At 38.3% G+C, this 23,778-nt stretch overlaps 1 protein-coding gene across 2 annotated transcripts in view; it reads left to right on the top strand.

Moving 5' to 3' along the window:
* The window catches only part of CCSER1 (coiled-coil serine rich protein 1), a 607,381-nt gene that overhangs the window by 136,943 nt on the left and 446,660 nt on the right, over window positions 1-23,778 (top strand). For both annotated transcript variants that reach the window (XM_063156613.1, XM_063156615.1), the window contains exon 5: window positions 18,719-18,839. In XM_063156613.1, coding sequence (XP_063012683.1) covers window positions 18,719-18,839 — 121 coding nt within the window. The remainder of the gene's footprint in view (window positions 1-18,718; window positions 18,840-23,778) is intronic.

Here is a 23,778-nt window from a genome sequence, read left to right as displayed (position 1 = left end):
CCAGAATATTAGTTAGGACATACAGTTACCTGAGTTACCTCACTTCTTTATTTTAAAGTAACTACTGCTTCTGTTGTTGAAGCTCTTTTTCATATAGAAGTGTCAGCACAGTTTTATCCTTTCCTCCTTACTAAAGGAAGTTTGCTCCAAAAAATAGGTTGTGACACCTTTTAATAAACTGCCTGAACAGCACAGTGTGAGTTGATTCTTGTGGTGTTCAGGTCTCCAAAGTCAGTAAATTTGAACTGTAAAAGCAGCCTCAGCCATCTAAGACTCTCTAATAGTCTCTGAAATCTTCAGAGTAGCTGGAAAATGAGTGATGTATCTCCACTATGTGCAGCATAAATGATGTTATGACAATGTTCAGTTGTTTGAGTGAGTACTCAATAGAGCCTCAGAGACATTGAGGGAAGAGCTCTGGGGGTGTGTGGTCAGCTGCAGGTAGCAGCTTGTCATGCCTGTCTCTGTGAGGTGCCTTCACAGGCTTTGTTACAGTGCCTTGAATTGGTAGGATGAGTGCGGAGGACGCCAGTCTAATTGGGAGGAGGAAGAAAGTCTCCAAACACTTTCATCTATGACAGTGTCTGTCAGAGAACATGAAACACTATTCCTGTGGTACTTAATTAAGCCTTGGGTCTTTGTAACAAAAACAGCAAACAATTAATGATTAAAATTAGCGGTGTGTCCTTTGTGTAGTGATTTATGTACATAATTAATGCTGTAGCATTTTAAGGTGTTAGCTGTCCTTTACAGAGCTGCAGAATAAATGGTGACTTCAGAGGGTGTTACTTAAAATTCAAATTAACATTTACTCCAAAAAACTCTCAGTGCCTGAGAGGATAACTAGAAGCAGAAGCCTCCCCTGCCAGTTATCTGTGTGTGTGAAGAGACATCAGTCTTGCACAGGGACTACATTATTCTCCATATCTGCTCTAACTAGCTAGGCAGGCTCTTGCTGGTTTTAGAAAGATGATTTAAACTGCTTCTGTTCTCAGGCTACCAGAGACTGATTAGACAGCCCTGTTGAGCTACAGATATGGGTGCTGATGGACTGTTGAAATCAGACTGAAGTTCAGCATCCAAAAAGAGTGAGGTGTTGTATTTTTTGCTTGTTAAAACTTTTTGACCTATTAAAGCTCGCTGCAGTGAAGCTGTACAGCTTCAGCAATGCAACATGCACCTCTGTGTTAAAAAGCTGTGCCTCACCTTTACTTTTGCACATGATGGACAAAATGTGAGGCTGCAATTCAGGAAACGTGTGCACATTAGTTGTATCTACTCACAGGGGTTTTGCTGTATTGGTGATGGATTTAGGAATGATGGCCATTTTTTGTTGTGTCCAGCCTCTTCATTTGCACTCCAGTTTTGTGTGAAGGTTATTTCAAGGTTCACTCAAAATGCACATCCAGTTTGATTGTGATACCTTGTACACTTAAATACTTTTAAAAATCCTTAAGCTTAAAATAGTATTTCAAAACAGTTTATTACTATGCAGAGGAATACACTTTTATCCTCCTGCAAATACAGTTTCAACTATGAGCATTGATTGGAAAATGAAGGTCTGAAGAAAAGCTGTGATTCAGTGGCTGTAAAATGCTTAAATTGAACATGTGAATTAAGGAGGAAGCAATTCACTGGATATAAAGCGCTTGAAATTCCAGAATTAAGGCCACAAGGAAAAGGTCCTGTAGAAGCAAGCTTTGGTAGAAATAGGGTGAGAAATTTAATTATTTTATTTCTCACACTACCTATGGCTGTCTAGCTACATTTGGGATAATAAGGGGTTAGATATAAATAATTCAGTACAGAGGTGATAATTCATTTCTTAAAAAATTGATTTGTAAGTACAGGGAGTTCCTATATATAGAAATTATTATAAAAGGGCCAGAATAACATGGTAACCTGGGAGTTTCTGTTCTGGATTAGAACTGTGTCTGTTCTCATTCATTCTCCTGTCTTTACCTGAGAGACCTTAGCAACAGAGAAGAGAAACTCATCTTTTTGTAGAAAAGATCTTTCAAAACTAAATATATTCCTATTATAATATGGCATATGCTCAAAACTTTTTTTTTAACTCAAAACCACAAAGAAAATAACAGCACCAAATGCCAAATTCATCTCTTTTATAACTTTCTGTGCCCTGATAGTATTCTTAAGCATTAGGGAAAATTTGTCCAGCTTGATTTTCTGGTACATGGCAGAATGTGGAGGAATTGTATTTTATCCTTCTACATTCTCATTTCCACATCCTCTCTAGCCCTTCCACCAAAATTATTTTTCCTGTTTATCTGATGCCAGTAAATTCCAAAACCTGTTGATGGTGCAGCTTGTGGTCCTGAGTTGTGACTTTGGACAGAAAGAGTGTTTTGCAGGCAGAATATTCGAATAGCGTTTATTTGTTTACGTGACAGAAAATTTAATCTTTATCTGCATCTTATATAATTATTTTAAAATCTTATATGACACTGGTAATTTCAGCAGTAATTAGCAGCCTGGCAAGAAGGTAATTACATCTACAGAGACTGTGTTTTCACATGTTTAGCAGTCTGCCTAACAAGCCATACCAATGAAAACAAAACCCAAAAAGAGTTTTTCATCTAGAGCAATTTCAGGTTTACTCCTATCACTGTAAAATCAACACAAGGTACTGAGAATTTGAATAGTCATCCCTCTCTCTCCAATACCTAATTAATGAAGGTTAATGAGATTCTTAAAAAGCAAATCCTTCTACGAAGTGTACGTCTGCCATTGTTCCCATTAACTATCAGGGTCACAGCCCTGCTTATTCATTTACATAAAACCTCCCTGTGGGGTGTTTTTACAGTGTAAGGTCTTCATGGTACATGCACTCCCTGTATCAGGAAGGCGATGGTCCATATCTGAAGTCCATAAGAAACTTAGGCATTGAAAAGATGTGAAAAGCAGCTGACATTTAAGGTGTGATTGTGTTTTTTCTCTTAGTGAGCCAAAGTGCTTTTTGACATTAGCAGCAACTTTGCTGATCAGATACTTTGTCAGCATGGAAATCTTAGGGGGAAGGGCTTTAACGCAGCACCTAGAACATTCTTCCCTCCCAGAGCATCACTGCAGGGTGACGGGGCCCATGGTCCCTTTCAGTCCTCGTTGTCTTCTGGGATTTCTGCTGGGGTAAGTCTGGAGCAATACAGTGCTGCAACAGGAATGTATCTGGTAATGTTGAAATCACTAAACTAGAGGGAGTTTTGTTTTGTTTTTTTTTTTTTTTTTTTTTTTTTTTTTTTTTTTTTTTTTTTGGTCTGGGATTTTTTTTAGCGTGAGTAAACCAACGCTCTTGAGTCTCTGTGTGAGAACCTGCATGAAAACACTATCCTTAATAAAGGGAAAAAAATACTTTGTTTCAGAGTAAAAGTGATACTTACTTGGTAATAAGCCTGTAAGTAACAAAACAGAATTCCGTTTTCAGGCCTTTTATTGCCAAGAAAATCAGGCAGGGTGTGTAGGTTTTTCTGCCTTTCCTTTTCTGCAAATCAAAACTGTTCTGTTGAATTTTAAGGCAAGAAGCTGGAGGTTGGAAGGCAGTACTAATGTAGAAGCTTCTTGAGTCATGGTTAGTTTAGACATTAACTGTGGAGCCTGTCAAGGAAACCTTTTCTCTTTCATATAAGTTCATAATTTCTTCAGTTTGTTTGTACTTGTTTAGAAGACATTTAGTAAGTATCAGTGTATGTTACCCAAAAATTCCAGCAAGATGGCAGCGTTCTCCCATTTTTTAAGGACATGTCACTGGTGATGTATGTCCCTGACTGCCTTCCTGATGCTTGTGACCATATTGCTTTTAGTAGTAGTAGTGTCTTGGCCCACAAACTTGTGATGTTTCATTGTCCTGTGAGAAAGTAAAAAACCCCAAATGGTTGTTACTTTGCTTGCTTTCAGTGTGTCATCAAGGCAGAACCTAGAGATTGCCTAACTACTTTTCTCTGTGCTAAATTTCAATTTGGTTTTGATGCAATAATTTAGAAATATTTCTCCATTTTCTTTATATTCATGGCAAGTTGGATATTTCACAACCCAGGAAGAGATAGCAGAGCTCAATGTGTGTGTTGTGATTGACTGTACAGTCTCCATGCATCTGCAGGAACTCACGAATGCTTAAGTGCCACAGCAGGCTCCACATCTTGGTGTTAGTCTTTAACTGAGCTGTGGGAAACTCCTATTGAGAACAGCTACTGGGCACTTTAGCTGTATCCTAGATTTTACAGGAGGTTTTACATTTGGTACACTCTGTATACACACTTGCACTGCAGTTGTTGAGTTGTTGTGGTTTTTTTTTGTTTGGTTTTTTTTTTTTGAGGGGGGGGTTTGGTTTTCTTTTTTTTTTTTTTTTTTTTTTTTTTTTTTTTTTTTTTTTTTTTTTTTTGGTTTTGTTTTTTCTCCCCAGAGGCATAACTGGATGATTTTAACATAAGCCTGTTGCTGAACAAAGAAACTGGAGCAGAGATTGTATCAACTCACAGTTTCTTTCTGGTTTGCTAACTCCTTCTCGTTTGCTAACAGTTCTCTTGCTCTCAACTGGACTGCAGGCTACTTCCTCTGTGTTCTTCAGAGCTATGTCAATAGAAAAACAGCAAGTGTAACATAAGTGTGACCCCTAGAACAAGCAGAAGCTTCCTGCTATATAGGTTTTAGCTGCTAACTGAGCCACCAAGCTGAGGGCTGATAGTTCTTGCTGATAGAGCTAGAAATCCTGACTTCCACCATCCTGAAAAGACACCACTTGTTGGCTAGTTTTGTTTACTAATAGTTTAAATTAGTTATTTAAGAAGGAAACTTTCATGTATTCCTCAGTAAATGTGTGTCTTTGAGATCTTCATGGTCAGCCTTGATCCCACTGTTGTCCTGACTCCTCTCTAACTTAGTTTTCAGTCTTTAGCTACTTGTTACTTGAATTCTAAGGGATTGAGGAGGAGTGCTGGTCCTTCTGTCATTCTTGACCTTTCTTGTGGGATGAGGGGGGGTACATATATCCTATGTGAAGCTGCGGTGAGCCCATACCTTACTGTGCAACCTTTGCTTCCTGCTCTATCAGAAGGAGCCATGGCTATGTAAAGCAATCTTTCTTTCATATTTTATGTTCTGACATCATTAAAACTGACAGTACAGGTCTGGAAATCATTTGCTAGTTAGATTGAACAGTCTTACTGCAGTCTCAGCCTTGACAGGTTGCAAAATGTTTAATGTATTACTTTGTATTACAAACGCATATCCTTAACAAATCCATTAGCAGATGTAAAAATCAAAATAGAGGCTCAGAATTCAGAAGTAGGATCAATCTAATGTTTTAATGTATCATTCTTTCTTAGCATTTTCATCTGTGGGTAATAGTTCTGTACATAATCATTGCCATCTACATTGCTGAAACATTGGTTCAGAGGCTGACAGGGAAATGTAGTCAAATGAAACCTTGGTCATGTGTTTAATCCCAGGGGATTGCAGCACATAAAACAGTGTTCTATGCTTTATGTTCTTAGACTAGGCAGTACCTCTGACATCAAAGCCAGTAAAGAGATAGTGAGTATATGAAGAAAAAGTGAAAGCACACAGTGAGAAATCTTTGCTGAGTAGAAAATGCGTTGCCCGCTTTTTAGATCTAAATTGGTGCTTTAGCACATTTTATGCATGACTTCTCACATCAGAGTACAGGAATTACTCTTTCAAATGCAATAAAGATAATTTGGATAGCTGATTTCCCAGCTTTTTTATGCTGTGGAGTGTATAAAGCATCTAGCTAGTTCAAATGCCACTAGTGGATGCAAATTATATAGGATATAGGACAATTATAAGAGCTGTTTTTAAGGAAGATGATGTGTTAAGTGTATTTCCTTCACCTTTTGGATCTTTATGTTTTGAATATTTTTGTAGATTAACAGCAGTGCATAACATTTATATTTAAGATTTTATCAGAAGTGAAGTTTTATTTTGATTAATACATATGATATTTAAAATATTGGGTGACTTCCAAATAATTCTCATTTTTAAATTTGAGGGCTTCTAGTAAATGTCAAGTGTTAATCTTAGGCCTGCACTTAAATTCTAATCAGCTAAGAGCATAATTGTTCACTAGAGAGTGAAGTAAATTGCGTTCTTAAATGCAGTGGCTTAGAGGACTGGTGGGAAGGAGGTTCCAGAATTGGTGGCCATGTGCTCCAAGATGCAAAGAGGTGCTCTGCATACTGAAGATCCCATTAGTCCCCCTCTCTCTAGAGAGCCAAGGGTAACCTTTGCACTCTGGTGTCTGGAGTGTTGTTGAGGTTAGTGGGACTCCTCCCAGTGAGTGCCAGGGTTTTAAATTACATCATGCAGGGGCTGGCTGTTGACATTTGGCTCAGAATGGAGCAGTGTCATTGAGTGCTCTACGTTTCAGAAACTTTGGAGCCAATTTGTTCTGATTCTCTCCTAGGTTACAGCTTTTCTGGAGCCTGGACTTCTTTATGCATGTATTGTTTCTGTGTGCCACCCTTTAGATGCCAGCTGCATAAATACACAGTAAAGGACAGTCTTGTCCCTTGAGAGCAAGTGGTGAAGGCTGGTGGATATAGCTGGGTTTTTACAAGGCCACATCCTCTGATATGCAGTTGTAGGTAAAAATACCACTCCAGAATCACTGTGGATTAGGAAAAAAATGGTTTGTCATAATTTTTAGGTACCTCCAAAAATCTGGTCCACTTGCACTCGGCTAACTTTGAGCATGATCTGTTGTACTTGACTGGTTCCTTGGATGCCTCTGGCATGACATCTGTAGTAAAGATGGAAGATTTCTCAAGGGAAAGCAGAGCGTGGGGCTGTGAATGTGTTGTCTCTATTTAAATAGTCATTAGGCCAGATTTTGCTGGATTCACAGATGCCCAACCAGTCTTCCATATTCATGAACACTCTTCATCTGCTTTGACAAATGGTGCTGTTTGAGAATTGAGCTTTCATCTTTTTGCTTCTATTTAACCAGTTCACCTTGGGTTCAGAAATTCTGAAGCTGCTGATTCCAGAGAAAGCTCCAGGTGAATCTGGGAATTTAATTTTTATCTTCAACTGGAGTGTTAATCACTGAAAATCAATAACGTAGATTTTACTCCTCTTTTCTATACATGTTTCGCTGGTTTGGAACATAATGACTCTTTCTGTGGAACAGGTTTTGAGTTAACTTTCCTGCCAGCTCCTACAGAATTTCCCAGTATCCTTTTCTGTAATCATAACATTTAGAGCCTAGTTTATCACCTGGTGGAGAGCAGGAGGAACAGCATGTAGTTCTTTTCTGTTGAGAGGGAAAAGGCTAAAACATTTAGTGCAGGTTGTAAATCATGCTTGGAATAAAACATCACACTTCTCAAAAAACATTTACAGTATTTCCTCAAGTAAAAAAGAAAACAGTAAAAGTGATTGTGTCACCTCTCAGCATTTGCAATTCCTGTGCTAATATTGTCAGTGTGAGCTACTGCATTCAGTTTAAAAAGTGCAGCAAATCTACCTGACCACTAAATGGCACTATTTCCTTTTCAGAGCCAAAACCAGAGGAAAGGTGTTTAAATCAAAGAGGGATAATATGCAAATGTTTATTTTCTTATTATCTAGTCTCCAAGTTGTTGTTTGTCACTAAGAGAAAATGGACTTGTTTGTTCATTCTTTGCTTTGCATTTGGTATCACTGGTAGAATCCAAACAGAAGCTGATGAATTTGTAATGGCTTGGCTTTAGCTGTTGCTTTGCTTCTAAGTTTTGTATGACTTGCTTCTGTGGAGAACTTCACCCACAACACAGAGAGCAGCAACTGAATTTCCTAGCAAGTTAAAATTTTATTTGATTCATGTTAGGAATTTGAATTATTCTTCTTTGGTAATTTTTTTTTGATGTTTAATGATGTTAGAACAAGTGTAATACAGGCCTGGGTGGAACACAACTGAGTTCTAGTTATTCTGTTTGCAGCATTAGTCTGTATGAATGATGCCTTGTTGTCCTGTGGTAGTCCTCTCTCAAGTTTTTCAGACACTTTCATATGGGTGCCAGTGTTAACAGACATCTGCATGTAATTACCTATGCAGAGGAAAATATTTTTTGAAGCAATTAACCCCATGTAGTTTTATATCTCATTTTTTGTTATGTGGTTCTTCTTTCTCTCCATTGAGTTCTGTGGGGCTGCAGTGTGAATATCAATATCAGATTTGAAAATTAGGGCTAGGAGAAAATGGCTTAGGTAGCTTTCTTAAAGAAAACAGCCTCCAAAATGCTTCTATATAGACTAATGCTATTTTGCTTGCCATGACTGCTTGTATAATTAAAAACACTGGCTTAAGGGTTGGTACAGCTGGAGCATCTGTGTCACACCCTTGAAGTGTGACTTGGAACAACCAGTATTTGTGGCTCTAACAGATGGAGACCTCAGTTCATCAAGTCCAACCTCCCAAACAGCAAGATGATTATACTTTGCCAAGTTGTTTGTTTGTCAAGTATGTATTTTAAAGCTGCATAGCACATCTTAGTTTTAATCCTAATTTAAATATGTCTGTAGACAGACAGTTACCAATTTTGTTTAGTGTGTGGGTTTTTTTCCCCCAATAATTTAATTTCTTTTAATGCTCTGGTTTGAATTCTGCTTGTTTGGGGCGGTCTGGAATTTTCACCCATACAGGATCACATAGAGTGTAGTTTATCTTTCAGTCATCTTTCTGAGAAGTTAGAATGGTAACCAAGTTGTCCTTGACTTCAGTGACTTCAAAGTCACCAATTCCATGTTTGTATATATTCCTGTGCCTGTGTTGGACATTTTTGCAGTGTCAGCACACTGAGTTGATGGTTTACTCTGAACCAAAACTGCACTTCAGAGGCATAGTGATAGTCTGCATTATTTCTTGGGGCTGTAATCCTGCGTTGGGCTCCATTTAAGCAGTGTTTGTTAATCATCAGGTGTAATGGCTCTTCAAGATTGCTGAGCTTGTCTCACATTCCTGTCACTTTCATCTCGACCATTTTTGCCCAGTACAATCTATTCATATTTCAATTTATTTGTCTTTAAGGTAAAATATATTGCTTTCAGAACTTGGTTGAACTTCAAGCCCTATTGAATTTGGGTTTTTTTTAGAATAGTTGAGACTTCTAGAGAAAGTGTGAACAGTCATCAACATAGTGATCAATTGTTTTATTGCTTTTCAGAAAGATGCATATATATTACTTGGCATATGCTTTATCTGCAGCATGGATGTATGGCTAGAAGTCTGTACTTCTGAAAATCAATTGGAAAAATTATGCTGTTATTTTGACCATTAATTGGAAGAATTCCTCAGATCACTTAGAAACCTGGCATAGCAGTGACCTGAACTCTTCAAAGTTTTACATCAGGGCTATAATATTGAACTTTTTGAGGAACCACAGGATGTGCTTGTGTCACATGTCAGATGAGATGATCCCAGTAGTTTTGTTTGGCCTTGAAATGTAGTAAATCATATGCAGTGAGTACAAAGCATATCAAAATATGCAAGCTGTGCAAATGGGCAGACTTTTGAAACTGCAGGTACATCAAATAGTATTCTCTTTATCAGTTTTCTTTGTGGCATGGGAGGCTTTGTATCATTTCACAACTGCCTCTAAACCTGTCTTGTCACATAGCCAACTTGTGAACATGATTTCCCTGGTACTGCATGAAAGGCTGTGAGAACAGCCTAGGAAATTGCTGGACTGATCTTCTGGAGCCCATCTTCTGCTTGCTGTCACAACACATCTGTGAAGAGCCTTCACTTGGCAGCCCTTTGAACACCCAAGTGTTTTTCCTTCACACCCAGCTTTAGTGGGTGCCTACCATAGGGGCCCACAGGAGGAAGGTGTTGTGTGTTCTGTCTTATCCCATTGTTTAACCTGCTCTTCCTTAAAGCCTCTCCATTTCCTCTCTTGGTTCAGAGCTCTGTCATTAGGTGCTCCTGTTGGCCTGTCCCTTTGCTGTGGGAGTACTGAGTGGTAAGACTCTGGGTGATAGGTTTGTGGGATTATTGGGATTACCTACCCACTTTGCTCATTTCTCCCCTGCTTTGTGGTTACATGGGAGCAGTCAGCTGGAGCAGTAGCCAGCTGCTTGCTTGTGCATGCTGGTTTTCAGGATTGTTAAATGACTGCAGAGACACTTGGGCTGAATTTGCTTTCCTATATGAGTGTATCATCTTAAAGAGAGCAAAGGTATAAAATAAATGGCTTGCATTTTATAATAAATGTGGAAAATATCTTCCCTGAGCAAAGAGTGAGATCTTCTTTCTTAGAGAAGAATTTTTTTCAATGTCTGGTGTAAATTTCTAATATTCAGTTATGTGAATGACTTCTGTGAAGGCAGGAGTGAGTCTGGAAGGGCTATGACCAATGTGCTGTAGCAGAGACTGATCACTGAGTTGCTTGTCACTGGGCTGACAAAGGCTGTCATTCTGCAGAGTTGTACAGCTCTACTGGCAGCTGTAGCTGGTGCTTCTGCTAGTGACTGCCAGCACAGCTATAACAGAAAACCAAATAGTCTCATTCTCCTGCAAAACAAAAATACCTCGTGTAATTTTCCTGGTGAGCATTTAGAATCTGCAAGGAAACCTGACATTATGATTTTATTTTATAATTTCTCTTGGGAAACTGTATGTTTGAAGGTTTGTCTGTATTAATTGCTGAAGTAAATTTCTTGTGACTACAGGCATTCAATACAAAACACAATAAATTAATCTTGCTTGCCTGTCAGTCTTTATTTCAGCCAGGCTAAGAATAATAGTTGCAGCCAGGAGACTGTGCTCCTGAAAACACTTGCTATTGAGTTTTGACAGTTTTACTTGCAGTGAGTGACAGTTGAGGATATTGTTGTTAGAGTAGTCATTCCTTCAGGGGATTGTATTATGCCTACAAAAATGCCCTGCAGGCCTTTTTATATTCCTTCTTTTAAGATGCCAGTGTTACAGTCACTCCTTTTTCTCTCCTTTTCTTGAAGGCATCACATAACATAAATAGAAACCCAAATGTGATCAAAAGCAGAACTAAAACTATTATTCTTCTCTTGGCTGAAAAGAGAGTTTTGAGGCAGACAGCTCTTGCAGCTGGTGGCATCCCTGTTGGGATTTCCTCCATGCCCTGTAGGAAGAGGGACAAAGGTTTCCCACTTCCTGATACCTTATGGCTATTACCAGGGCATGGCTTTATGCTTACACCTGAAACCGGTGCTTTCACTTCTACCTTTTCCATTCTTACTGGAAAACTGGAGTTTTGGGCTGTTCTGTTTCCTTCCATCACCCAGGAGCTGAGGTGATTTTTGTTCTTACTACCCAGTGAGACAGCTTTGCCAAGAATGGCAGAGGCTACCAGAAGGGGAGGTCTGGGTGAGCCTTGTTTTCCCCATGAACCGCCCTGCAGCTGTATTCTGTGGTAAATTAATCTAATGAGTTTAACCAGTTGTCTTTAAAGACACTCTGGGAGTTAACAGATGTACTTGTTTGGCCCACAGAATGATCAGCACCAGCATCCTAGATCAAAGGACTAATCCTCCACTTTTTATTCTAATAGATATTCATACTGTTTAATTATGAGGCTTCCTGGAATTTGGCAGAATTAGATATGATTGGTGGGATTCACATCATTAGTCCTTCATTATAACCTTTCCCTCACACAGTTGTGTATTTATGCACACAGTTCTTATTCATACTTGTGTCACAAAACAAGTCATAGACTAGAGGGCTAAAAATACAGGCCTGTGACATCATCCTGACTGATAGTGCTGCCAAAAGCTAATGAAAGTTAGTAGTCATTTTAAAAGTTCTATTATTAACACTTAACCAATGCTTTTGACATTGAGAAGTGATATCTACCTACTGGATACAGAATATGCCTTTATTTTTAAAGGCTGATTTTTCAATTCCTGTGTAGGCTGCTTGGAACAATATTTGCTTTAAGTAGTTCACTGTGAATAAGAAAGTATCTCAGAAGCAGCCTCAAGCACAAATAGATGTACTTAGAATGTTTTAGGTGTGCAGTAGTTACAGCTGAAAAACTAACCCACTTAATTTTCTGGAAATGCAGTTACAGTTTCTCCTGGCATTGCTACAGTTATCCACCATTGCAGGAACTTCAACAAGGAATGGTTGGTTGTGGAGAGGTCAGCAGGGTAATCAGAGCTGTGGAACAGATTTTAAACAGGAGCACATGCAGATAATGCAGCCTGTAAAAGAAATGGATGTCTAAGCATCCAAAAGAAGTCTGTGAAATAAAGAGTGGAAGGGGAAGGGGGAATTTGTGCATTATCTTCTCCATGACTAAAAGTGGGGGAGTCAGATGAAACAAGTGGTGGCAACTTTAAAGTGGACTGATAGGAGTAATTGTTCACATAAGCTATATTCATATTTGGAAGTCTACAGGACATTGTGGATACTACAAGTTCACACAACAGCATAAGTAATCGAACAAATCCATAAAATCCCTGAGGGAATGGTAAATACAGGCACAACCACTTTGTAGAAGAAAGTCTGCCAGTCACTGTAAGCTGTGGGAGGCTGCTTGAGAAGACTATCAGGACTTGAGGTGCTACCCTGTGGCGTAGGAGAAGCCTAGGAGAAGCCCAACTGCAGTCCTTCTCTCAATACAGTGGAGTTAACAGAAAATATGCAAGATGTGGAACATCAGTTTTGTCGTTACCCATGTGATTATTTTGGGAGTTGGTGTTTCCATCACTTACCATGTCTGTAGGGTTGGTCCTCAGGTGATGAGGGCATACCCTTTCATTCATCATTCCATCATGCATGAGCATTGAAAAATTACAGTTTAATTTCTTATGCGTGGGGTAAAAGTCACCCGACCCAAATTTTACTTGTGGTCCTTACTGTGTTACCACAATGTGGCTTGTGACAACAAACAAACTTAGGACCAAGGGTGCACATAATCCAAGGGTGCAGATCATCACTGCAGAACTGCTGGTGTGTAAGAGGAATTCCCCGACTCCTGCTTAATGCTGCATTTTGTACCCTTCATGCTTGTGTGTAGCACAAAGCAGATATGTGTGTGCAGCCTTTGTGTAAAAGAGCCATGAACCATAAGAACCTGATAGAAAGTAATTCATTTGCCTATAATGGGCCTGTAATTGTTGCTATTACAAAAATTCTGATTGTGACTATGTTGTGTTTAAGAACAAGGCCTGTGGTTTTATTGCAAAATTATTACAGCAAACCCTTTGGGGACTGTGAGCATATACACTCATTCTCGCAAGTATTCACTTGGCCAATATTGTGAAATGTAGCTGTTTCTAGGGAACAAGGGGCTCTAGAAAAACTGTTGAACTAATAAAAATAGAGATTCATTTAGTTTCCTTTTTTCTCCAAAGACCATCATCAAATCTAGGATCAAGCAGCAGGAAAATAAGTTTTTTTTATTATTATTTTTAATATTGAGCTTTTTCTAATATAAGTAGATGGGCAAAAATAGCTTTCACATAAAGTGCCTTGACCTTTTGTGCTCTTTTAAAGAGACTGAAAGTCTCCTTGGGCTTTAGGGTTTAATAACAAAGTAGTAAAGGACTTTATTGTGTTTCTGGGGCTGAGAAAGAGGGTATAAAACTGAATTCATACACTTGGTTTTGCTGAAGTGTTTCATGCAGATATGTTTGGGGTTGATGGAGAGACAAATCAGAATACTGTTTTTTTTTTGGGCCCTCTAAGTGACCTAGGTCTATCAGGGGCCATATCTGTGCAATGAGGAATGGATTAACATGGTGGTTAGTCACAGTTCTTCCTGGACGTACCAGAATTAATAGACTGGATTTCAAGATCTTCTCTTACATGCTATTTCTAATGTCAGCACCTTTCCTGGCAAAATAACTTCAGTTGCATGTTGTAAATGTTTTTTTTTCTTTCCTCAGCTCTTCACTTGTTCTCATATACTGAAGGAATTTACAGTGTATCCATTCTTCCTTTTTGGTTGGTTGGTGTGTTTGTGGTTTGGGTTTAGTTAGCTTGTTTGTTTTAGCAAAAGCTCTGCTTTAAGTGTAACAGTTCTTTGTCTTCAATTTCCTTTGTCTGAGGAACCTGTATAGGGGTTACATATTTTACAGCTCTTGTTTTTTGTTCAGAGTACCTTAGAGGGTGACTCATCTCCTGAGCCTTTTCATGGCAGAGAGGTATTTTAGGAAATCATGTGCCAAAATGTTCTCAGTGCCTGCAATGAGAGTTGGTGTTCCAGAGTTACTAAACATAATGTCTGGCCTTTGGTAGTAAAAGGGATGTGGGATAGGATACTTGGCATCCAGATGTTGCTCCTGTGCTCTAGTCCTCCATCTCCTGCAGTGGCAGCTGACTGATCTTTTAGGGTAAAGCATTTAGTACCGTCCATGCTCCTGGCTGCTTGCCTAGTTTTTTACCAAAGCAGGATTTTTGGTATAAAACAGCATCTGTTTCCAGATTTGTTCTGTCTCTTGAATGATGAGAGCTGATAATTTTCAATTTCATAGGCATAAATGTAAATACTTTGGATTGTCAGGATAAGTGCCCAGATTTCTGAAATCCAGAAATACTTCACTGTTTTTGTGTCCCTGTGTCATGATTCCCTTATGCTTCACTGCACACTGCATATGAACATTTCCCTTCTGTTTTCTCTAAGCAGGTAGTACTTGCTGCTAATTTCATCTTGCATCTTGTGTCAAGGGAGACTTTTTTTGATAGCAAGCTGTGATGACCAGATTTTCTTGCTCCTCAATTAAAAAAAAAAAGAGGGGGGGAAGTGTGTACAATTAAGTGTTTGAAATAGATTATGTAAATGACATCCCTTGAGCTTAAAAATCTTTTTATTGTCTGGAGAAACATATTCTATTTGGTAGCTGTTGAAGGCTGCCTACTGTCCTACTATTTAGGGAATTAAAATTTTTTCACTAGTTCGTTCAAATTGGAAGAAAAAATGTTTAATTAGTCATTCTCATTGTTCCTGAAAGAAACAGCAAAGGAAAAAAAAAACCTAATGTTTTTCCTTTCCAGATGTAAAAATCTGTTTTGATAGTGAATGATGTTCTGGGACTGCCTAAACCAGCTAGGGTAAATCCAAGCCAGCACTCCTAGTGATAAATAGATGGGGTACTTTTAAAACACTTGGCGATGGAAGAAAACAAGCTGCATGCATCATTAAACCAAAGGATGTGGGGAGAAACCATGCGGCTTCAGAAGTAGTACAGATCTTTTATAATAGTAGTCTGTGGAGTTAGGACTGTTTGTTTTCCCTTTCTGTTGAGCACTCCTTTGCATGACTTGTAATTTGTAGGTAGTGTCTTTTGTTTCACTAAGAAAAATGTTTCTATTATGATAACACATAGATATTCCTCTGGTTGTGTTATTTCACTACAATTATTAGCTTGTTCGTGTAATGGTTGAGTTGCGAATAAAGGACTGAAAAATACCATCTCAGTTGCATGCAAATTGCCTTTTTTTTCCTGAAGATACTCGGTGTATAAAACATTCTTAGATACTAAATGTTAGTTTCTTAAAGAGACTGCTACAGGTAATCAAAGTTGGCTGTTTTCCCCTTGTTGATAACTTGTACAGTTTTTTCCACCGTTCTGCATCAGGAATAATATAGTAGGCTGAGACAGCTGATTACATTGATGGCTTTGCCAAACACTAACTCAGATGACTGAAAATTCTGCTTTCCTTATCAATTCATATGGGAAGGCTAAATTTTTAAATTCTTGCTGGATGTTAAGGAACAAATTTGACATGTGAGAGGATTTATGATTAAAAGGAGCGATACCTTAGAGTAATTGTTTTTCTGATTTGTGATATTTTGTTTGTGTGATTTGTTTGATTTGTGATATTTGTGTTTGTGATATTTTGGGGATTGAACAGATTTCAGTTCATAAAGAGTGCAGTGTGTAGACATCATTAATGGTCTTTTTTGGGGTAACATAAGCCACTTGTAGATTAAAAAATAAAGTTGTTGAAATTAAGCTACGCTTTAGAGTTGAGTTTGAAACGTAAAATGTAAAAAGTGTTAAGTAAAATTGTCCATCTCTGTCAGTGTTAAAGTTGAGAGTCCACATTCAAGCACGTTCCCATAATGCAAGTTATGAAGAGATAGTAAGAGCATACACTCCAGTAGGTGAAAATTACTTGCTGCTGTGCCTTCACTACTTCTTGACATTTTAGTTAATTATACTGTCCCATAATGACTTATGACTGTGCACAGAGAACTGAGATAAAAAGGAGGAATTGTAGTGATTTTCAGAAGTGAGACCAAAGAGTATTGCTGTCTAGGATGGGGGGATAATACATTCCATGAGCTGCAATCACTGGGTGACCACAGGGTTTGTCTTCAGCAGTAAATTAGGAGATTATACAACTCATGTATAGCATTAATTATTAAACAAAAGCGATTTCACAGTTTTATTCATTCATGAAATTTCTGTGAAGAGTGGGATACTTGCAGTGTCTTCTTTGTTACTCATGATTCCCTCTTTTCTCTTTTTTTGTAACTGCTCTGATCTAAGCAAACCCTCCCCTGCGATGCTTGTCACCAGACCTTTTACGAGTTCTAAAGTAATAACTTGATACTCTAGCAGTAATACAGGTCTTCTGAAGAAAAATGTCTATTTGCTTCATCCTTTATGCTCTGTTTTATCAGTGCTTTTGTTTGAAACTCAGGTGCTGAATATCACTGGTGCACTATGACAAGCTTATTTTTTGGCAATTCTTTGACTGTAAATAAAGATACAAAGAGGTGTAAATGTTTTTTTGTACACAATCAGTTGCTGATTGTAATGAGAAAGTACTGCTTTGTAAATTACTTGGTGGCTACCAAGCACAATTATGCTAGTGGATGGTCTGCTGGTCATACATAATATAGTAGGATGTAAAATCACCAAAAATTCGATTTTTTTCTTATGCTGTCTCTTTAGTTCAATGTATTTTGCATGAATTTCATCTTAATCTGTTGTGCATCAAGCTATAACAGAAATCGTGCTTGCATGCCTGCAGTCAATATAGCAAGTTCTCTTTGTGTATGACTGTGTATATCTTTTGAAGATGTGTGTCTGTGATAGTGACAAATTATTGAGTAATGCTGGTTCCAAAGAAAAAAGGAAGGTAAGGTAAGATACTGGGCATCTTGGGTGGCTTAGTCACTTAGCACAGTGTGCACATTAACACTAAAACATAAACAATGCTGGACAGCATCAGATAAATTAAACACAATTACAAGCACTCCCCAAGAGGCTTCGTTCCTGACAGAGCTGCCTGTGCTCCAGCCAATTCTACTGCTTGCTGAAGGGCTCAGAACTGCTGAGGAAGCAAAAAGGACCTTCATAGAAATACCCAGCCCTGACCTGACCTGTTCCTCTTAGTGTTTCAGGGTGTTTGTGGAGCACCAGTGTGTCCTGTTGGGGTGTGCTGAGTTTGGGCTGAAAGTAGTTCATGCCCTCGGAGTAAAATGGCACAGTTAGCTGTTCTTGATGTAGTCAGGTCAAGATGGGTGAAGTTTTACTCCAGTTTTGCTTCTTTTGTAAGGGGAGCATAGGCTATACCAAAGGTGTGTTGTCCGTGGGCAGTAAGGAGGCACGTGATTGTGGAGAACAGAATAATAATAAATCAATGTCACAGTTCAGTGTTCCCAGCTGTACCAATCTTGCATAAATGTATGTACTTGTGAAATGTGTTTTTTCTGGTTTTGAATAGCTCAGAATTTGCCACAGTCATTCTGGATTTGCAGGCTGTGTTATTGGCTCTGTGGGCATGTGTTCACTCTTCATGAAAGAGTTCAGTATGTTATGAAATACTGTGTGTCTTTCTGTTTAAACATAGGCCTCCACCTTTCCTCTTGCTTGTATATAATACATTAAAGTAACAAATGTAAGATAAGAAGCTGTCATCCTTTGTTCAATGAAACCAGCTCTTAATTCCAGCTTTCATTTATTTCATGCCTTGGCTGTAAAGGAAATCTATAGCTTCCAAATGAGTAGGAGTGGTCATTGCTAAAAGGTGAATTACTAGTATAATGTACGTATATGTATTATATATGTAATATATATAATTGTTCAGAGATCAGAAACTTTTTGATATTCATTTATTGGTTCTAATTGAGCCAAATGCTCAGCTCAAGTGTGTCATCATTCTTCTAGCTTTAAATACTGTCTAAGTTGTAACATTCAGCACAGTAATACAAATATAAATTTTATTAAAAGAAAGCATGAGCCAGTGTATCAGATATCACTTCTAGACAGTTTAGATTTGTCCTTTTTGGAGTAAAGTGAGTCATAACAGTTAAAGGCGAAAAATAAATCACTAATTAGGTTTTCTTAAATCTATTTTCTTACAAAGTCTGAAAATTTTGAAGGTGAGAGGTTTGTTTGGAAACCACACATTATTTTCAGCCTTAATTTCAGTCTGTGTTGAAAAAGAACTAAGAAGTGAATCAAACTCTGATGTAATTTATGAAATGTGTTTTTAGGACTCAGACACACCAATGAGCTAGAGCAGATCTTGTGCTAGGTAAAACTTAGTGAACGATCAGTCAATGGCAAAAAATGTGCTAAGCAAGCACATTAGGAAACATGAAAAATAAGGGCATTTTCGTTGCATGTGATCACAGGGAAACCTGATTAAAACCTGATTAATTATTTGCATTTGTGTTTATCACAGTATGAATAGATTTCTTTTTTCTTTTCCTTTCAAGTGCAAACTGAGTTTACTGTTTAACACTGATACTTTTTATCTTTGCAGTGTGCCGGGAAGACTCTTATCAGTCAATAGTGTCATGTGCTGCTGTAGTACTCACCCCTCTAGAGACCACAGTGGATACAAGGAAAAAAGAACAGATGATAATGCCTGATGTGTCCAAACAGTGAGTTATTCCAATAACATGATCTTTTACAAGTGCAATTTTAACACCAGGCCAGATTCCTTCTCATGGATATGCATATACACCCTCCTTTCTCTTTCATCTGGGCTTTCATAGGTGTTTCCAAAAGTAGAAACTGGCCTGAGGCTAAGCTGCTGCTCTTGTTCATTAGCCTACATTTTTTTCCCAAGACTTTTGGCAATGACATATATAGAGGGAATGGGCCTTTATATGCCAAGAAACTGACTTTTAAACAGGTTTAATTAGATGATTCTTTTTGTTTAGATATTCCTTTCATTCTTGCAAGTAGTTGATTTTTATAAAGAAGGTGATTTGTATATGCTCAGCTCATCTCCTATATTTCAGTATTTTCCAGTGACTATTTTACCTCTGTGTGGCACAGAAGGCATCTTCAAAAGCGTGGTAATGCGTTCTTCTAGAGAAATTTTGCTTACTTAATTACATTGTATGTTGGTATCTTGCATTAGATGAAAATCAGAGTGTGCAGTAACATTTGCCTTGCAATACCAGGCAGGGTGGTTATTTCTTAATGACTGAGTCCTTGGAGAATAAAAATAATTTTGTTTTTATGTAAAGAAAGAAAACACAATTGTAAGGCTTTATCACAACACAAACTTGAGGTCTGTGCCTTTTCAAGTGTGGAAGGTATTAAAAATATGACAATGGATAACATCATTCCTGTTCATTTATGTTTAGTTTTCTGCTTCTCTTGATATGCACAATTTTAGTTTTAAAATTGTCTGTGGAGTCCTGGCTTGCATGCCTATTAGTGTAAGAAAATTAAAACATCCCCCCACATCCCCAAAATCCCTGAAACATCCTGGTGGATTAGAGTAGATTAGATGGGTTGTGATCTTGCTACAGATCTATGACTTAGATCTGTATCTGTCTGTGGTATCTTTTCCAATGTGGAGATAAACCCGTTTCATCTAGACTACCTGTATTTAAAATTTAACACAGTATGTTACCTACTGTCTGGGTATTACTGCAAGGGCCTTATGTTTGAAATGCTGTGGGCATCTCATTGTTGTAGTGCTTCTGTTGTGTGGTTCTCTGAACACCAAGAGATTGGAAAGGCAATGGACTTTAAAATACTGTGCTGAAATTCAGAATAATCTTTCTGGCTCGCTCAAAGCAGCATAGAACATTTTTTCTTGTCTTCACTAAAAGGGAAACTCACACTGTTGTTTGCTTGGCTTTTTCATTTACTGTGATGAGATTATCTTATGAATTCAAAGTAAGAAACTCTGATATCTGTTTAGCATGTGCTGAATGAAGCCACCTCCCAGATTTTTGGCATGTTTTGGTTTTTATTTATTTTTTTTTTAAGAACCTGATTAATGTTGTCTTCTGAGAACACAGACGTAACTTTTCCTAAGCACTCAGGGGTCTCAGAAGCATGCTCTAACCTCTTCCACTCTTCCAATACTAATGTTTAAAAATACGACCTGGAATTCTATCAATGAGGAGCAAGATTGTGCTTAAACAGATTAAATGTGTTTGAATTTCTCCATATGAAACTGTATCAGTGCATAAGTGTCTTTAAGACAACATTTCTGACAAGTATATTTGAAATTAAACAGAACCATCTTGCTGGAAGAAGTTTGCAACTGGAGTTTGGTAAATTTTGTAGAAACCTTCAAAGTAATTGTAGGGAGGTGAAAGCAGCCTCAGGAAAATTCCCAGCATTATGAATCAAATATCAGCATACTGGTCTTGCATTTCACCATGTGCTTTCTACATGCAGATAGCTTTCTTCATATCCAGTTAATGGAAGCAAAACAGGTCCTAATTCCTGTGTCTAAGTGTCATCTGTCTCCAGTGCAAATGTGCCCTTGGCATTTGTTGAGTTCCATTGACTGGATTGCAGCCTCCATGTATGAGCTGGTCTGCACGTGTGGATTGTACTCAATTCTTGTGGAAAACAACATTGATGCATTGATTTTTTTATACTTATCTTTGTGTACCTATATAGTTTGGACTTGCATGTCCAAAAGTTGTGCCTGTCACAGAGGGCTGAGCAGTAGCCAGCCTTCGAGGTCCTGCAGGGAGAAGTTTCTGCCTTCAGGCCCTACAGAGACAGAGTATCTTCAGAATAACTAATGCTTTCTAAAGCTACATAAGAAAGTCTGCAATTCAAACCAGATAAAATGCATATTAATGATAATAAAATGTTAAAGAGTTACAAATAGCTAAAAATAATTCTCTTGTATGGCCCAGTAAAATTAAGTCCAAGACATTCAGGACACAAGAAGCTGTGAAAACTGGGCAGGGAAAAAAAAGAAAAAGCTTTTACTGCTACTTGTATAATATTTGATTAATGATGTTATTTTGTTTTAGAAAGAAACTGTTTAGTGGCTTTAAATAATGTATTTGCCTAATGTATTTTTTTTGTAAGTGGCAAATGGTGCCAGAAGTGGTAGCAGCAAATCTTAATGAGATTTTAAGTGTCTGTGATAAGTTCTTATCAGGATTTCAGGAGTGAAGGGCCAATTTCCGCCCGCCCCCCCACCCTGTATTTTTCTTGGAAGCTCAAACCATTTCATTGGGGAGTAATTTCATAGTGATACCCAGGTAATTGCTGACTTGTTGCTTGTGCACTGGGCAAAATTCCTACCTCAGTTATTACCAGGAATGGATTTGGCAAGAGGAAGAGGGTGCCTTTGTGGTTTTTGTCTTTCCTCTCTACAACAGGCATTGAGGCAGAAAAATCAATGGTCAGTGTGAGGTTAGGGTGACAAACAGGGAGTGTGAGCTCTTATTTTATTTTCTCAGCCCTCCACTTTGTCTAGGGTGTTGCATTAGCTTTGTAATATTTTGTAGGAATACACGCCTTAAAAACCTCTGTTGTCATAATAGTTCAAGTTACTGAGGCCTCTTTGTGTTGCCATAGTGATACATCAGTCAGTTGTTCTCAAAGGTGCCCAGATGCTAAAACAATTGGAACATTTTGAACAGTGAATTCTGCTTACAGAGTCCTAATTTTAGTCTGTCCTATCTGAATTGTAATATAAATAAATCAGCTGCTGGCATAGAGCAATGGCATGAGGAATCCTCACTTTGATTTCTTACTTGGCAGCATGGGAGGGAATGCATGGCCAGGGAACTGTGTGTGTTGTGCTTTAAATTAACTTAGCTTCTGCTTCGCTGGGCAAACTCTAGGGCTGAAAGCTCAGCCTACAGGGGGCAGTGTGGAAAAAGAAGTGTCTAAAGACACATGAGTCTTGGAGCAGACAGTGTTCTGCTGCTGTGTGCTGTTCATGGGTAACCGTGGAAAACCATTCATGTGCTACTAGAGCATGAAAGAAGTATAGTGAAGTTTAGGTGCACCATTTTTTAATCAGATGTAAAGTTAAGCTTATAGCTGTATACTTCATTTGATGTGTTTCTTTGGATATGAGTGCCCTGCAGTTCAGAATAGTGATGGCAACATGCAACCCTCTGAGCTGGCTAATTTAAAGGTGGTTTATGCATTAGTACTTCAGCTGCTGTCATATTTCTGATTTTTGATTTTTACTTGAAGATATTATTTGCTGTTCAAATGTTCTTAGAGCTACAGATCTTGTTATGTCATGAGGCAGACACAGTAATTTGACAGTTCTTTTTCATGCCATAAATATTTTCCTGAGTTTTAGGAGAGATTTACAGATGAAGAGCCTACAAAAATGATAGGATGAGTTCAATGTTTTTAAACTGAAAGAAGATAAATTCAGACTGGATCTAAGGAAGGAGGCTTTTACAGTGAGGATGGTGAAACACTGGAGCATGTTGCCCAGAGAAGTTGTGGATTCCCCATCCTTGGAAACATTTAAGGGGTGTTGGATGGGTCTCTGAGCAACCTGTTCTAGCTGAAGGTGTCCCTGCTTATTGCAGAAGGGTTGGATAAGATGGCCTTTAAAAGTTCCTTCCAACTCAAACACAGTCAGTGATTTTATTTTATGATTCTAAATGTCACTGATCATTTGACAGTTCTTCAGACTCTTAAGATCAAGTTGGATTTTTTCTGGTAAATGCCTGAATGAGCCTATGTAGTGAGTCTTTTTAATATTCTGTCTGTGCCAAAGCTGTTTCACTTGTTCCTTGCAACTGTACTTACATGAGCAAGGTTATTAAGTGCGAGATCAAATGCAGGAGAAAGCTTCTTGAAATCACAGTGACTACCTGGGTGCTTGCTGGTGGAAACAGGCTGCTGAGGGGGGAGTTACAGCCCTAGTGCCATTCTGTACTGCACTCTTCAGTGCAGATGCTAACCCAGGACTTTGGTACTGATGCTGATTGGAATCTAGGAAGATTTTGGTGCATATGTAGTCTGAATTTATTAGCTGCAGTAAGCATACTCCAAAATTTAGGAGGTTTTTTCCTTTTTTAGTGTTTCAAGTTGTAGGTATATAATTGGTGCAGCAGAAGACTGGTAATCTTTTTTGACTCTTGAAGCATTGCCTAATTCCTTTCAAAAGAAGTTCAAACCAGGCTGATTATGTATTGTTCTTCACTTAATCAGTTGTGGATTTTCTTTTCACTATATTTTTTCACTATAATTTTTTTTTTGCATTTTGATAAATCCCAGGGAAGGTTTTTCTTTCCACTCAAAGTAACAGTGGTCTTGTATTACCTCTGTAATTTTTGATGCTTCTGTTATGATCCTGTTATTGAGAGATGCCTCTGCCTGCATTAAGGTGTAAATGAGAGGTTGAGGTGATAACAGCAATATGTGTACATGCTTCTCCACAGTTTGCAAAAATGGGATCCCTTGTGTGGATGCATTACATAGGATGAGCCAGGCCACCCTGCGACTCGATCCTCCATGGCAAAGTCCTTCTGTGGCCTTAAAATCACATTTGCCTGTCTCAAACACCATTTCAGTCCTTACAGCCCTGCAGTGGTGATGTGAAGGGTGGTCTCTAAAGCAGCCATGTTGTCA

The sequence above is a fragment of the Melospiza melodia genome, chromosome 5 (genome assembly GCF_035770615.1).
Source record: "Melospiza melodia melodia isolate bMelMel2 chromosome 5, bMelMel2.pri, whole genome shotgun sequence".
In the NCBI taxonomy this organism is placed as follows: domain Eukaryota; kingdom Metazoa; phylum Chordata; class Aves; order Passeriformes; family Passerellidae; genus Melospiza; species Melospiza melodia.
Note: the sequence above shows the minus strand (reverse complement) of the source record. Positions and strands in the feature narration are given on the sequence as shown.